General features: G+C 39.0%; 1 protein-coding gene across 8 annotated transcripts in view; it reads right to left on the reverse strand.

Moving 5' to 3' along the window:
• MYO9B (myosin IXB) overlaps positions 1–14,384 on the reverse strand; it is a 74,102-nt gene extending 59,718 nt beyond the window's left edge. For 5 of the 8 annotated variants that reach the window (XM_039338528.1, XM_039338531.1, XM_039338526.1 and 2 more), the window contains exons 1-2: positions 14,213–14,382; positions 3,551–4,453 (exon numbers count right to left, since the gene is read on the reverse strand). In XM_039338528.1, the coding sequence (XP_039194462.1) occupies positions 3,551–4,396 (846 nt within the window). In that variant the 5' untranslated portion in view covers positions 4,397–4,453; positions 14,213–14,382. Of the gene's footprint in view, positions 1–3,550; positions 4,454–14,212 lie in introns of all 8 variants that reach the window. The other 3 variants (XM_039338530.1, XM_039338529.1, XM_039338524.1) reach the window with 2 other exon arrangements.
• Between the last annotated feature and the right edge of the window lie 1,293 nt (positions 14,385–15,677).

Here is a 15,677-nt window from a genome sequence, read left to right on the forward strand (position 1 = left end):
AACAAAGAATAAGTTATCCAGAGCTATTTTTTTTAAAAAAAACCCAAAGTAGTATGCTGTTAGCTACAAACTAATATAGTAAATGTTGCTTGATTATTTTTAAGGTAATAGGAAAATTCTCCTCTTTGAATCTTGAAACTTCCCTTCTTCATGGAAAGCTAGTTACAGAAATTCTGGAAAATGCAAACTTGTAGAATAGGATAAATGCTATGAATTTCTCTACCTTTCTTTAATTCATCAAGTTTTATCCACCAGGATCGATCTATCTATCTATCTATCTATCTATCTATCTATCTATCTATCTATCTATCTATCTATCTATCTATCTATCCCAGTGTCTTAAAATAAACAATTAAATATAGAGTGATATGCTGAAAATGCTAAAAAAAACCTATTAGGTGTTATGTTCCAATTGCTCCCTGGAAGAGCTCTGTCTTCTTTGGGGAGGGGGGAAGCAGATAATGTTCGAGCTAACAAAACTCCATAAGGAGGCCATTTCATGGAGCCAGCCATAATGATTCAAATTGAGCAAAATGTTGTGCTAATTGGCCAGAGTGGCCAGATGGTAATTCCCCCAAAAGAGCAGCTGGACAACAATCTCTTGATGTAATAAGAAGTAGTAAGAACTCTTTGACTCTCTTAATGTCTGTTTGTCCAAGATCAAATCATGAATGGATCTTTTCAGAGACTTGGTGCTAGTTAGCAACAACTTGAGGCCAAGCTACCTGGTAATCAGGCCAGGATCCCCACAAAGGAGCAGCTGGATTTGAAGGAAATGGTCACCAAATTGGAGACCACTGTCCCTTGAAATAGCTACCTGGCACCTCAACCCACCAGCAATGGAATAGGATACCCAAGTGGGATCAGCAATTTGGGGAAAAAAATCATGCCTCTCAGTAGGGACCAACTACCTAAAACACTAGATCTGGTATCCCTCAAACCCCACAAAATCAAAGTGGAAGCAAATCTGTACCCTAAGCCTCTTCCAGTGGCCCTGGACATACTGCAGACCAGGCTATCCTCACATTTCTGGTCTCTCACACGGGGCCCATCTGATCCTAGATAAGTCAAGCTCCAGCTTTAAATCTTAGTAGCTCCAGATAGGGAAAAAAGGACCTAATAAATAATATGGCATGAGGCAGTTTCTTATATTTCTAATCTATATTGAAAAATACAGCAACTGAGAATACTTGAGACAAATTGTTTTTAACCAAGGTAGCTCAATTCTAGATGTGGACATCTGACAGGTTTGTCCTTAAATTAATATAAATACATGGGCATCTATTATGACCATAGACATGTCTCCACTTGTTCTCCCAGCCCCCAGCTGTCAATTATTAGTAGCATCCGGTATTCTATAGTTAGCAGACCCAAAAGGGGCTTCTTCAGAATAACCTTCCTGTTTTGGGTAAGAATTACAAGTGAAGCCTTCAAAAGTCAGCAAGACTTTGAAAAGCCAACTTCTGCTTTCTGTGGAACAATGTTTGAATAGACAAGACACATGTAGGCATTCTAAGCCATCTTGCTCAAAGAGCACAAAAAGCTTTTATAAATTGAAAAAGAAAAATATCTGACAGTTTGCTGTATTTGCTGAGAAGCACAGATCCAAGAGAAAGGGGATATAGTACTGTGATGAAGAACTGCAAATCCTGAAGTCTCTAATATGAATTCAACCTTACTAAGAACACACCAAGACCGTGACTGTTAAATAATTTGAACAACAATTTCATTCAAACCCACTATTTATAACTAGAGTTTTTCACAATGTAAGTTATAAGTGATGTTATAACGGAATGTCATTATTTCAGTTTCCATTTATAAAGGATGGCAATGTTAGCATAAAGGATCTAAAATGTATTCACCTAATGCAATATAATATACACGATACTACACGACACAATACACTTATATTGTGATTTGAATTACTTGGCTTTTGTGTTATCCGTTGTATCTTTTTCTGTACTGGTTTTTCAATATACTGTTATAGGTTTTACAGAATATTAAATGATTAAACAGAGCTGGTTTGGTCTAGTGCAAGGGTAGGCAACCTTGGCTCTTTTATGACTAATGGACTTCAACTCCCAGAATTCCTGAGCCAGAATTCTGGGAGTTGAAGTCCACGAGTCATAAAAGAGCCAAGGTTGCCTACCCCTGGTCTAGTAGTTAAGATACCAGGCTAGAAAGCAGGAGACTGAGTTCTTAGCCATGAAAATCAGCTGGGTGACTTTGAGTCAGACACTCTCGCTCAGAGCCCAACTCACCTTACAGGATTGTTGCTATGGGGAAAATAAAATGACGAAGGTGTATTGGATACTGTATGTTCGTCACCTTGCAAAAATAACGAAGGTGGGATACAAATAAATAAATAAAATACAGAACTCCTGCTACAGGTAGTCCTCGGCTTATGGCCACAATAGAGCCCAACATTTTTGCTGCTAAGCAAGAATTTCTGTTGCCAAGCATTTCTGTCGCTAAGCAATTAAGTTAAATGAGCTTGGGCCCATTTTACGACTGTGTTTGCCACAGTTGTTAAGTCAATCACTGCAGTTGTTAGTATAAGTGAACCTGGCTTCCCCACTGATTGTGCTTGTCAGGTCGCAAGGTGGCAAAAAGGTGATCGCATGACACCGGGACACGGCAATTGTCATAAATATGGACCAATTGCCAAGCATCCTAATTTTGATCATATGACCATGGGGATGCTGCAACAGTTGTAAGTGTGAAAAACGGTAACTTAATGATCACTAAACAAATGGTTTCTAAGTCGAGAACTATCTGTATTGATACTATCAAAATAGTGTATAAATACAATGGAAGTGATTCATCTATTAGCCTGAAAAAACAAAGGCTGAAGATCAAGAAGCATAAAAAAGCTGGTTCAAAACAGAAGCCTACACTAAAAAGAGACTGAGACATATTGACTTCCAGATGTTACCGCACTAAAGCTTCCAACATCCTCAGCATGTACAACCAATGGTAACAAATTCTAGCAGTTGTAGTCAGCACATCTGAAAAGCTCTACATTTCATTTACAAGGTGATACTGTTACATTCTCTGGAAAAAAAAACCCTTAAAGGCTGTATGAATTTCAGCTGTTTTCCTCCTGATTCACTAGAGGCTGGATGCAGACTTTAAAGGCAATTAGCATCCAGCACCAAGTCTTGTTTCTTTATCTTCAGTTGTAAAAACTCACACAGCCAAATATGACTAAATAAGGCAAGATCTTTGAAAGCCAACACAGCCATTTACAAAATTTAAAAAAATATTTCGGAAGGAAAAAAAAATATGTGGAGGAAGCTATTTTGGAAAGGTTTAGGAGAGTCTTGTGCAGGGAAAAAAAAGCCGAGCCAGAAATGGAAGAAAGGGTTTCGTTTGAAAGCTTCCTTTCACATTGAAGTCCAAAACCTCAAAACACTGTGAAGTTTTAAAACCACACTGAAGTTATCTTTAATTATCTCAGTTAAGAAAGTATTTACAAATATGTGTGTTTGTGTGCATGCGCACGCATATGTATGTGCGTGTATGGATATATACTTTTTTTTTTTTTTACCTCCAGCACTGGTCCAGCTCCCAAAATAGTTCTCTCCACTCCACTAGCATAACCCTTTTGACTCAGGGCAGTGAGGCAGTGGATCAAGAAGTTTGTGCTCTGGGTTTTTCCTGATCCGCTCTCCCCAGAAATAACAATGCACTGATTCATGTGTTTCTTCAGCATGGCGTGGTAGGCTACGTCAGCAATGGCAAAGATGTGGGGCTCCAGCTTCCCAAGCTGGTGGTTCTCATACATCTGGACGTACTTGGGGTTGTAGATGGGCAGAAATTTGAAAGGGTTGATAGCAATGAGGATGCTGCCCACGTAGGTATAGATCTTCTGTTTCAGGAAACGCCTCTTGAGATTTTCCAACAGGGTGGTCTCCGTCAAGTTGGGGAGGTTGCACAGATCATTGAAATCCTCCTGTTGCCAAGGAAGGAAGCCCCTTTCAACCAGTCGCCGGGCTTCTTCCTGGTTCTCTTCTTCACAGGTCTGCTGCATGTGGACATATTTGATAGTCCCATCAGCATTCCTCTCTTGTAAAACAAAATAATAACCATCTTCCCGAGGATGGTCATCCTGGGCCCGGCGAGGCCAAAGCAGGATCCTATGGACAGGAGAGTCATTTCCATCTAATACCCATTCCTCTCCCCCTGTCTCCTTCACCTCTACAAGTACGTAATGCTTAGATATGTCCAAACTCAAGGAGCTGATAACATCCTTAATGACCTCGGTGGCTGTGGCATCCTTAGTTGCTGTTACCCTGCAACAGGAACTGTGTTCTGTTGAGAGCTGGGGATAAATATGAAGGGCATAAGTTACATTCTCTGGACAAGCTGCACTGCTGACATCTTTTAAACTCATCCTGGACCATGCCCTGCCTCGGCATGCCGCCCTGGTTTGATGCACTGGGCCAGTTATCTGAAAACAAGGAAGGAGAGTATCAGAATATATCCCAATTGAGATGCTGTCACAGCAGACATGAAACAATAATGCCCCTAACCATTTTCCAGTAAGGTCAGGAGTTTGTGGTTGGCAAGATAAAACTGAAAAGATAACAAGATAAGTTCAATAAAAATGTAAAGAGTAATAATTACAGAACCATAAGGGGAGCAAACAAGAAAACAACGTCAGCACCTATAAACACATTTTTAAAACTATGGATTACAACGTTGGTTGTGTAAAAAAATAAATGCAAATTCTATACCCCCAGATTCCTAGTTTATGTTTGGGAATGGAGGCACTCTAAAAGTGCAGGGCAATCATAGGGCTCTTTTCTTCCAAGCACACAAGTTGTTTTTGCTACATTCCCATTTCTTTCTGCTATCTCCACAAAAGAGTCTCTTTGCAACAACACACATCAATCACTCAGCAGGACAAAATAACTGTTAATTTCTGAACTGAAGAAGCTTCTTAGATGAGAAGGAAAACATTTTCAAATTAAAAAAAACAAACAAGAAAGTCCAGTTGCCTTTTGGAAAAAGCTCCTTTGGTATTTTAAGATGTAACTGTGCAAAGGGTCTCCTGGACACAGCTTCCTCCTGCCGCTCAAGCCCAAAGCTGTGAGCCACATCAATACTGACTGCCAAAACCTATCACCCGAGCTGCTGCTGCTGATAATAATAATAATAATAATAATAATAATAATAATAATAATAATAAAGTTGGAAGGGACCTTGGAGATCATCGAATCCAACCCCCTGCTCAGGCAGGAAACCTATACCATTTCGGACAAATGGCTGTCCAGTCTCTTCTTAAAAACTTTCAGTCTTGGAACATTCACCGCTTCTGGAGGCAGGTTGTTCCACTGATTAATTGTTCTAACTATCAGGAAGTTTCTCCTTAGTTCTAGGTTGCTTCTCTCCTTGATTAGTTTCCACCCATTGCTTCTTGTCCTGCCTTCAGGCACCTTGGAAAATAGCTTGACTCCCTCTTCTTTGTGGCAGCCCCTGAGATATTGGAACACTGCTATCGTGTCCCCCCTCGTCCTTCTCTTCATTAAACTAGACATACCCAATTCCAGCAACCATTCCTTATATGCTTTAGCCTCCAGTCCCCTAATCATCTTTGTTGCTCTTCTCTGTACTTTTTCTAGAGTCTCAATATTCTCAACAATTTCCAACCAAACTGATATATCTGTAAATTATTTCAAACCAGCCAAACAGACACTTCAAACCCCTGCAGCGTAGATACAGAGAGCTTGAGCTCTGGGCCAAAAAGCTCCAACAATGACATATCATCTCAGTAATTCACAAGAGGGAAGCAGCTTTTTCTTCAAGCTGCAATACGGAGACATAAGCATTTTCCATCTATGGATTCTACTTGCTGGCTTCCTGGAGATATTTGGCTAATCGCTAAGCTGCAGACGGACTCAGAAGTAGATTAATACCGTCTCAGCAGTCAAGAGTCTATAAATCCTCAGTACGTTGAGTAAGACAGTGTGCCAAATCAAAGAAGAACAGGCTTACTATATCCTGAAGTGAAATAATTTGAGTTCTTCCTTTAACAAGACTACTAAGCACTTAATATCTTTGTATGACCCAAAGGTGTTTTTCAAAAGGCAACTGGACTTTGTGTTTTTTTTCCTTGAAAACATTTCGCTTCTCACCCAAGAAGCTTCCTCAGTTCTGACCCAGATGATTGAGAATCTCCATAGACCTCTCTGTAATAACTTTCCTTAGATATATATGTTACAATATAGAGGAATTTTAGCAATTGCCAAAATTGAGGAAACTGTCTACTATTATTAACCTTTTCATTGAGGAACTATGAAAAATATAGTTTGAAAAAAAAATTCTATAGGAACTGAAAGTTTCCTACAGGATGCAAAAGCAACTTTTTAAAATGCACTATCATGTAATAGTGGGCTTACAGATAAATACTCAGTTGTCATGACTGCTACATTCTATGTTCAGGACCTCTTACTTTCAGTTTATCAGGTACTTGCCCTAAAGGGAAATGTAGAAAAATTGACAACCAAGACTATTTACTATACAAGAGAACATTAGCACGCAGCAAGATCTTAACCAAGGATTTAATCATGGATTTTTAATTTTTTCCTCTAGACAATAGAAAAAAAAAGCAGATGCAATTTTCAAATATGTGCATTTGAAAAATGAAAAAGAAACAGTAAGATAACTTGCACACCTCATACATTTTAATAAGCTCAATAAAAGCTGTACCTTCTCTTTATAATAGAATTTTAATTCAGCAAATTGAGTTCATTTTACTTCCAATCTCATAAAACAGATTTAGTTGAAAAACATAATCCCACATAGCCTGCTTTCTAAGAGAAAATTTCTTTGCCTACATACGAAGTAGTGGTTATTATTCTGAGCATGACTATGAAACTGGATTGAGATCCAAACAGTGCTACTATCTACGCTTCAAATCAGACTATTAAAAAACATAACCAAAGGTCAAAAATGTTTGGGCAGAGGAGGCAAACTAACTCAGAAAGCCTCCCTAAATACTGGTTATCCCTATCCCAAGGGCTGAATCATCTTCTGGAGAAAACTGATGGAGGAGGAACTGCTTAAGAGATAAAAAGGGAAGGACTGTTAAATATATTACAAAAATAGCATATAAGAAAGTTGTTTATTCTGTAATTGAAAAGGATGAACACCACTGATATATAGATATGCTAAACAAATTAATTTCACCAATATTATAAGCAGGGTTTGTATCAAAAGTTATTCCAATATTTTTTTCATCTCAAAAGCACTTCTGCCCTAAGCTGTTTAGTGTGTGTGTGTATGAGAAACTACTAGGAAAGGTTATCTAGAGCTTTGAAGTTTAGTATTATCAAGATGCTGACAACATCTAACTGTAGGTGTACATAACAAGCCACAATGAACTCAGAATAAAAACTCACATATTATATAAATGATGTAGTTATGATTGCATCATGATATGTGACACACTTATTGTGTATAACTATAACATCTGCATGATGATCTTCTGACATGCATGTTAGGATTTGTTCTCACCCCACCCGTTTTTCCATTAATGCTTATACACCAACTCTATCTTTTCTTGATATCAGAATTTTAAATCCTATTATGATTTCATGGATAGTATGAGGGCAAAAAAAATGTAATCTAGTCAAAAGAAAATAATTTTTACTGAGTTCAAAGGGTAATCAAGGAAGAGATTCAATCATCTAGGATTATTTTTCCTTTTGAGGAAATCCTTGACTTACAACCGTAATGGAACCTGCCCATTACTTTCTTAAATTGTGATTATCATAAAGAGAGTCACTTGAGTAGAGCCATTTTTATGATTGTTTTTGTGGTGGTTGTAAAATGTACACCATAGTCATTAAACAAAACCATTATTTGCTATAGGGTATTTTTGCCAAAAAACTATTTTGTTATTTTTAGCCAAAACATTTAAATCATAGTCATGTGACCATGGAATATTGCAAATGGCCATAAATATGGGCAGATGGCTGAGTGTCCGAAATGCATTCACATGACCCTAAGGAGGGCAGCCATCAGAACTGGTTCATAAATAGCTTTGGGGGTCCATTGCAACTATGGATGGTGTCTAAGTGACCAGTTGTTAAGTCAAGGATTATCTGTACTCTGAAACACAATTAAAGTATATTCCTGAACTGGGATGTCCACATTTCACTGTGACCAGAAAAGCTTTTGTAAAAATAAAGTGAATATTCCAACTGCATCTTTTCTTAAAAATGCCAGATGTAGCCATGGCAGCACCTGTCTCAATTACCTTATACTTGGATTACTGTGGCATATTCTCTAGGGCTTTCTGGTTATGACCAATTATATCAAACATGTCAAACTTGCGACATCACGTGATGTCGCGTGATGTATTGGAGCTTTTTCTCCATTGCCGGCAATGGGGTGGGCGTGGTTTCCTGGTGACACGTCCGGCCTGTGGGCTAGCAGTTTGACACCCCTGAATTATATGATACATCTGATTCCCTTGTTTTAAAGCTTCATTACAACGCATCACTTATTGGGCATAATTTGACTTGCACATTGTTTAATCCTTTACAAATATGACCAGAATCTTTGGAAGACACCCATTTCACTGCCTCATCATTATGGAGGCATATTTAGTAAGAACATAAACTAGTCTTTCAAATGAGTACTTGGAGGCTCTAAAATTTCTTGCCAAGATCAGATTCCTTTTTCTCCATTATCTGCTATTGAGACACAAAATGTTTCAAATCAGGCCATCTAAACAAAAACTGTACTTGGGTGATCAATCTGTTTTATTACATTCTTAATTAGATTTTAACTCCATGTATACAAACACACATTTTATTTTTGTACAGCCGCTTTCAGAAATAGTTTTGGCAGAAAGTCATGATATATTATATTTATATCACAACTGAAATATTTGTCATCTAAATAGTATTCCTCTCATTGTCAGATCAAACAGTCTCTCATCCTGATGTTAGACAGTGGTCCCTCTATATCTGAGGTTAAGGGTATATCAGAAGTGCAACTGCAGGAAAGTATTAAGAACCCTACTATAAATTCATTTACCAAATTGGCAACTAAAAAGAGAAATCAAAACAGAAAAGGCTTTGTGTTTCCTGGCTATAAGCTTTGCCAGAATGAACTGGCTGCAGCATGACTGCTAAACAGATCTATTTAAGGAAAAATTAAGAATTAAGCAAGCTGTCTATGCATATCCAAAGGGAAACGTCAGTTTTCAAGGCAGAAAAAGTTTTCCTTATTTCCTAGGGAATACATGACACATGGAAGATTACTTCTCTTTTAGTTAACTCACGCTGCTACCTCAAAGGGAAACTGTGGAATCTTTCTTTCAGAAAAAAGGCTGAATATGTATGTGGTATAAGAATGTGATAATTCTAAACATTCTTCTGCCAAAGGCAAACTATAAACTTATAAGAGAAAAAAGAAAAAAAGTATTTCTGACTTAGAAAATATTCTGCAGTATATTTTTATTGCATTCTTCATGCAAACCAATTTTAAAGACTAAAATCCAATGCCAGACCGATTCCTGTGTGGGCTCATGTCCTAACCTCTTTCAGTTCGCAAATGTACAATTTATAGAGAAGAGAACTTGTATATCTTCTGGCTACAACAAAACATGGTAGAGCATATGCCCCCAGTCCATCCAAAGCAGTGGTTTGGTCTACATAAACCCATAATTTTAAATTGCATGCTTAACTAGTGAATCATGCCAATGCTAAAAGGGGAAAGCTAACATTATAACAAAGTAGTGCAGGAAGGAAGAAAAAGAAAAGGCAGTATGGCCATTTCAACTACCCAAGAATCCTTCATTTTTATATAGGCATTTTAGCATACATTTATAGCACCTTAATGCAGGCTCAATTCCTAGCAGAAATTAAAGAGTTCTGCTGATTACAGTTAACAATTTATTTATTACATTTGTGTGCCACCCATCTCGCTGCAGGCGGACTCTGGCAGCTTACAACATCATACAGTTAGATAGGTAGATAGATAGATAGATAGATGGATGGATGGATGGATGGACGGACGGACGGACGGACGGACAGACAGACAGAATTGTAAGGGGAGAAAATAGCTAAACTATTAAAAAACTGACCAAGCTGCAGAAAAAGAGGTTGGAATATAGCTTTTCATTACTATAGGGGGTACAGAAAGAGAAGACTTGGCAGAATAATAAAAAATAATTATAATCTGAGTAACATTTTCCTTATTGCTCTTATAATAATAAAACCTGTACAGTAAAACTGAGTAGTGGAAGAATCAAGGCAGGTAAAAATATTTGTTCATGGCTATGGAACAATCTTGCATAATAATTATAAGAGCCCTATTAAATCCTTCCCTATCCACACTTCATTTCACCACTGAGGGGAAGTCAGAAATAAACACCGAGCATCTGTTTGCTCCATCAATGCCAAGGACATCATGTTGTATATACATGGATATAGAAATGCATCCTAGGTTTATTATCCTAGACCAGCAGCCTGTCTGGGAAATTCTGGGAGCTGAAATCCACACAACTTAAAAATTGCCAAGGTCGAAAAACATTGTCCTAGACACAACAGCTGCCCAGGCTAAGTTTAAATATATATGCATTATATCCTGAAAACTGCTTGGCTTCTACATGTCTCACTAAAAATTTCATCCTTTGACAGAAGTGAACTAACCAAACTACAGTATTCCTTTCCTCTTTTAATTTGGAACCTAAATAGATGCTTTAGGACTGGCTATTAAGTAGCTGATCTTCCTCTGTAACAGGCTAAAACTTTCTCTCTTCTCAACCCTTCCACAGACTATACTAAAAACTCTCTCATTTCATTCCTTCCAGTTTACAACTTACAAGAAAAACTGCTAGATTGGTTGAGAGTTCAATCCTAGAGACAGTTTTGAACAGATATCTAACAGTAATCATTTATAAAGGAATGATTCCAAAAATGATTTACACCGCAAAACTGTTGTTTATATATTCAAGAGTTGCATTCTCTTAAATATACATCCAACATTAAGTCCAAATCTTCACCATTTATCAATGTTCAATTACAGTTTATAAAAAACGGATAGTTATGAAGTGCATAAACATCCAAGTCAAAAGGTTTATTCATACATCTGATTGCTCAGTTAGTCTCATTTATGAATCATTTCTTATCAGAAAACCAAGCCTTCATAAAGTTTCAGCCACACAGACATTATCCTTTACATTTTTTATCAGGCAACATTTAATTGGCTTCATTTCTTTCAGCTAGGCCATTTTTTTTTAGGTTCCATGACATGAGCTGAACAAAATCCAGGAATCTGACAGCCATATCTTAAGCTCAAGAATCCAACATGGTGCAGATGTTAATTTGGGGGGCTGATTTGCTTGACGCAGAAAAAGAACTGAGTCAATCTCTGAGGGAAAAATGATCTCTTTGTTTAGTCAGCCAGTCATCCTCGAGACTCAGTGTGAAACGCATGGCTCAATTTGGAACAGAGAGGAAGTTATCAAGAACATCTGCCGACAAGCAATGCTGGGTGGCAGGCAGATTACTCTAGGAACTTGAAATAAAGGACCCCAAATAAGAAACTGAGGGGCCTACTTCAAGTTCTCCTATCTGCAGACAAAAGAGTATCTGAAATTCAAAGCCAAAAGAAAGAACTTGGTGAAACTGGGAAGGTGCTTAAATAGTAGACAGAAGACTTTCTTTTTTAAAAAAGTGCATATAAGATGAACACACACTTCTGGCTGGATCATAGAGCTCCTGCGTTGACTTTTCCTCACACATATAACAGCAAAGATGCACATTTCACTGCTTAATGCATTAACATATATTTGCCCTCAAACTAGTGCTGATCAAATAATATTCATTTTACTTACAAGCCAACTCTGTTGTGATTAGTTAGAATAGAGAAACTAATTGGATGCGGAGGAATAATACAGATTTAAACCCAATTCTGATCATGGCAGTCTAAATTTCATGTAATTATCTGCATTGTTGCCCTGAGGACAGAAGCATTTATCATGGATTTCACTGCCAATCACTTTAATTAGGCAGAACATCTTTAAAATGTTGCCTTTTTTTAATAAAGAAAATTTAAATACTTGGCTGGTTATTTTAGAACCTCAATAGGTTGTATGAGTAAAAAATACTTCATGAAACGCAGAGTTTTATGAAGTATTTTTTTACAGCAGTTTTAGCCCCAGTCTGTGTTTTAAACACAGTCAGATGAATTTTAAACACAAAGAACAGAAACAACCAGTTCTCAAAAAGGTGTGTTAGTTTTTTGACATCTGCTGAAAATCAGACACAACTATTGTAAGTTTCCTGCTACCACTATAACTAATCTCCAGACACGTCAAACTCCCAAATGGGCTGTCTTATTAATAATGTGTCTGCTAAGCAAACTGATGTAAGAAGATAGAGTCCTAATTGGAAATGCTCTTCAAAATATGAGTATGTCAAGCACAATTTGAGGCTAGTGGGCAAAAGAACTCAACCACTAACCCATATTCTTAATTGTAGGGAAACAAGTAGAAAGCTCCATAGAGGGGTGGGGCACATTTCTCAGTTAAGTAACCATCATGAAATTATAGAAACTAGTTCCCTTTGGCATTAACAGTTCTACCAAGTTAAGATGCATACATGCACTAAAAAAGTATTTAACAGTACATCAAATAATATTCAGGCTCTAAAAAACAAATTTAAACTTTAAATAATAACTTCATTCTTCTATTGTTTCCACTGTGTGGTTGTCCCAAAAACCTATTAAATGGAAGGCTAGATAATGATGGAGATATTAACTCTCACTTTTCTTTCTCTATCTAAAACAGTATCATCAAGGCTCACTTCACAGGCTCCTATTTCAAATTACTGAAAAATATTTTAAATGCTCATTCTTAAAAAGTGTGGCAATACACAACCTATTTTACAGTCTGCAGATCAAACAGTTTCCTGACCCACATATTGCCCTAAGATGTATGACCTCTGTAAATTTCTGTCAAAAGTCTCTTCCATTTATGTTTACTTCCAGGGCCCAGATAAATTATCTCCTGATCCTATATGCTCACACAATCAATAAATTTCTGAGCCCCTCCTTCTTCAACTGCATCCTTCCTCACTTCCACATAAATTTCAACTATTCAAGAAAGCAAACTTACTCATTTAATACACCCTCAAGAATATATGAAATGTCACAACTCTTCAGACTTTAAATGCTTTTCTCCTTTAATGTTTCCCTGACTCCAAGGTACCCCAAGAAAAAGTCATTATGCCCAAGCCACTTCTAAGCAATCCCATCCTTCAAGAATCCTTTCATCCATAATCCCACCTACTAACCAATCAACTCTGCATTTCAAACATGCATCATATCTTCAATCTTTTGTTCACTTACCATGAAAAAAAAACAACCCTCAGCTACTTCAACTCCGGGGGTATACTAAAAACACCCTTCTCCTTTCCACTCAAACTTTTTATTAATCTCCCCCAATGCCACAGAAAAGGCCATCTCCAGAACTCAAAGAATCTCTGCCTCCGATCTATAATGCATCCGTGATAGGAAGATCTTTCCCAGCCTAGAGCCTTGTTCTCAGGATAGCTTTTTTTCAACCTCAATTCTTCCCCTAGAGTCAATTTCTCTCTCTGCTGCTGTCTGTAGGGGATACTGCGCCACAAACCATGCCAACTATATTTTAGCTTACCATATTGTACAAAACACAGTCGAGGTGGTGAGTTAATGGCTCGGGGTATAAAGGAAACACAGGAAATTGCGTTAACTAGATAAAATAATGGTTAAATTAACCCTGGCTAAGAGTATCCCGCAAACCCAGCCAGGGTCAGAATTTACACGCGCACCATGAACTGCCGAATCTCACTTCGGCCAAACGCCTTATCCAAATTCACCCCATTTGGTGGTTCAGGTGTCTCGTGAGAACGCTGGAACTCGGGCTACGTTACGATCAACCCGATCTCAAAGCTCTGTCATTGCAGGGATCGAGACCGGCTCCATACCATCGCCCCTTGAACATACTCCGTACCCGTGAGCTCCCATCTCCACAAGAAGAGACTCCCCACCTCCCACGCCCATTTTAGGAGAGCTCCTCTCAAGCTACCTCCCTGTCACAGCGAACAGCCCTCCCGCCCCGCTTTCCCCAACCGCCCGCTACCTTCTTCCTCCCCCCTCCCCCCTCAGCTCACGAAAATGAGCGCCCGGACCCATTTTCCCTTACCCCTACCTGGACCAGAACGCGGCCAAGGCAGGCCGCGGCTCCAATTGGCGACTCCCTCGTCCTGAGTCAAACCAGCCTCGGCAACGGAGCCGCCTCCGCCTCCTCTCCCGCCTGCCTGCCTGCCTGCCTGACCGCAAGCTGAGGCGGCGCGAGGCACTTCCGGGTTGGGGGGAGGGGGAGGGAGAGAGAGAGAGAGAGAGAGAGAGAGAGAGAGAGAGAAAGAGAGAAAATCCCCTCCGGCGCACGCGCACCCAGCAAGCGTGGTTGGGGGGGAGGAAAGGCGAAGAACTGGGAACGGAAGAGCGCAAGCGCCCTCTTGCCGAAAACGGGTCGAGACGGGAGTGACTTGTGTGGCGTCTTCAGTCGGTCCGTTCGTGCTGGGAATCATGGTCTGCAGATCCCCAGAAAGGGCTCTGAAGGCGACAGGAGTGAAATCCTGGAGGGCCCGAGATGCTCGAGCTTTGTTGTGTTCAGCCACTAAACTGTATCCGACTCTTCGCGACCAAGTGGAGCCCGCCCACCCGCCTCAGTCTCCCGGAGTCTTGCCCAAACTCATGTTCATTGCGTCGGTGGCATTACCTAACCATCCCGTCTATGCAGTCCCCTTCTACTTTTGCCTTCAGTCTTTCCCAACGTAAGGGAATGAATGAATCTCAATGAACTATTCTCCAAAGCACCTGAAGGCAGGACAAGAAGCAATGGATGGAAACTAATCAAAGAGAAGCAACCTAGAACTAAGGAGAAACCTCCTGACAGATCAATGGGACCACTTGCCTCCAGAAGTTGTGGGTGCTCCAACACTGGAAGTTTTTAAGAGATTAGACAAATTTGTCTAAAATGGCAGGCTTCCTGCCTGAGCAGGGGTTGGATTAGAAGACTTCCAACTCTTGTTATTCTGAATCCTCTCTTCTCATTTGAGTTGATCAAGCTACCTGCATCCATACTTTGATTTGGGAGAACCAGTTTCAGATCATAAATCTCTAGTTACCAAGACAGCACATTATAACTGTTAAGGGGTTTGGCGTTGGGAAACCAGGATTCAGCTGCTTGTTTAACTATGGAGATTATGGGATTACTTTGGCCAGTCATCTGGCAGCCTAACCTACCTTTGCCTGGTTTTAACTCTAAAAGGACAAAACCCATATAAGCCACCTTAAACTCCCAGATGAAATGGAAAATAAATGCAGTTAATATTAAAATTTGAAAACATACTATTGTTCTCCAACAAGAATACAACTATCTTTGAGATCTGTTCAATTCACTGAACAATAGTTATGTAAGATTCTAAAAATTAACCATAAAGCCAATCAGCACATAGAATTGTTGATTCCTGTGTTTTATCCTTGCTTTAGCTATTGTGATTTTTTTTCTATATGGCCCAAAGCAGAAAATACAACTTTCTTCTGTTAAGCATACTATAACTTCATATATATAGATGTGTTTTGTCAGAATTCAGGGGATAGGATAAATA

The sequence above is a fragment of the Crotalus tigris genome, unplaced genomic scaffold (genome assembly GCF_016545835.1).
Source record: "Crotalus tigris isolate CLP2741 ecotype Arizona unplaced genomic scaffold, ASM1654583v1 scf7180000017701.1507938, whole genome shotgun sequence".
NCBI classification, from domain to species: domain Eukaryota; kingdom Metazoa; phylum Chordata; class Lepidosauria; order Squamata; family Viperidae; genus Crotalus; species Crotalus tigris.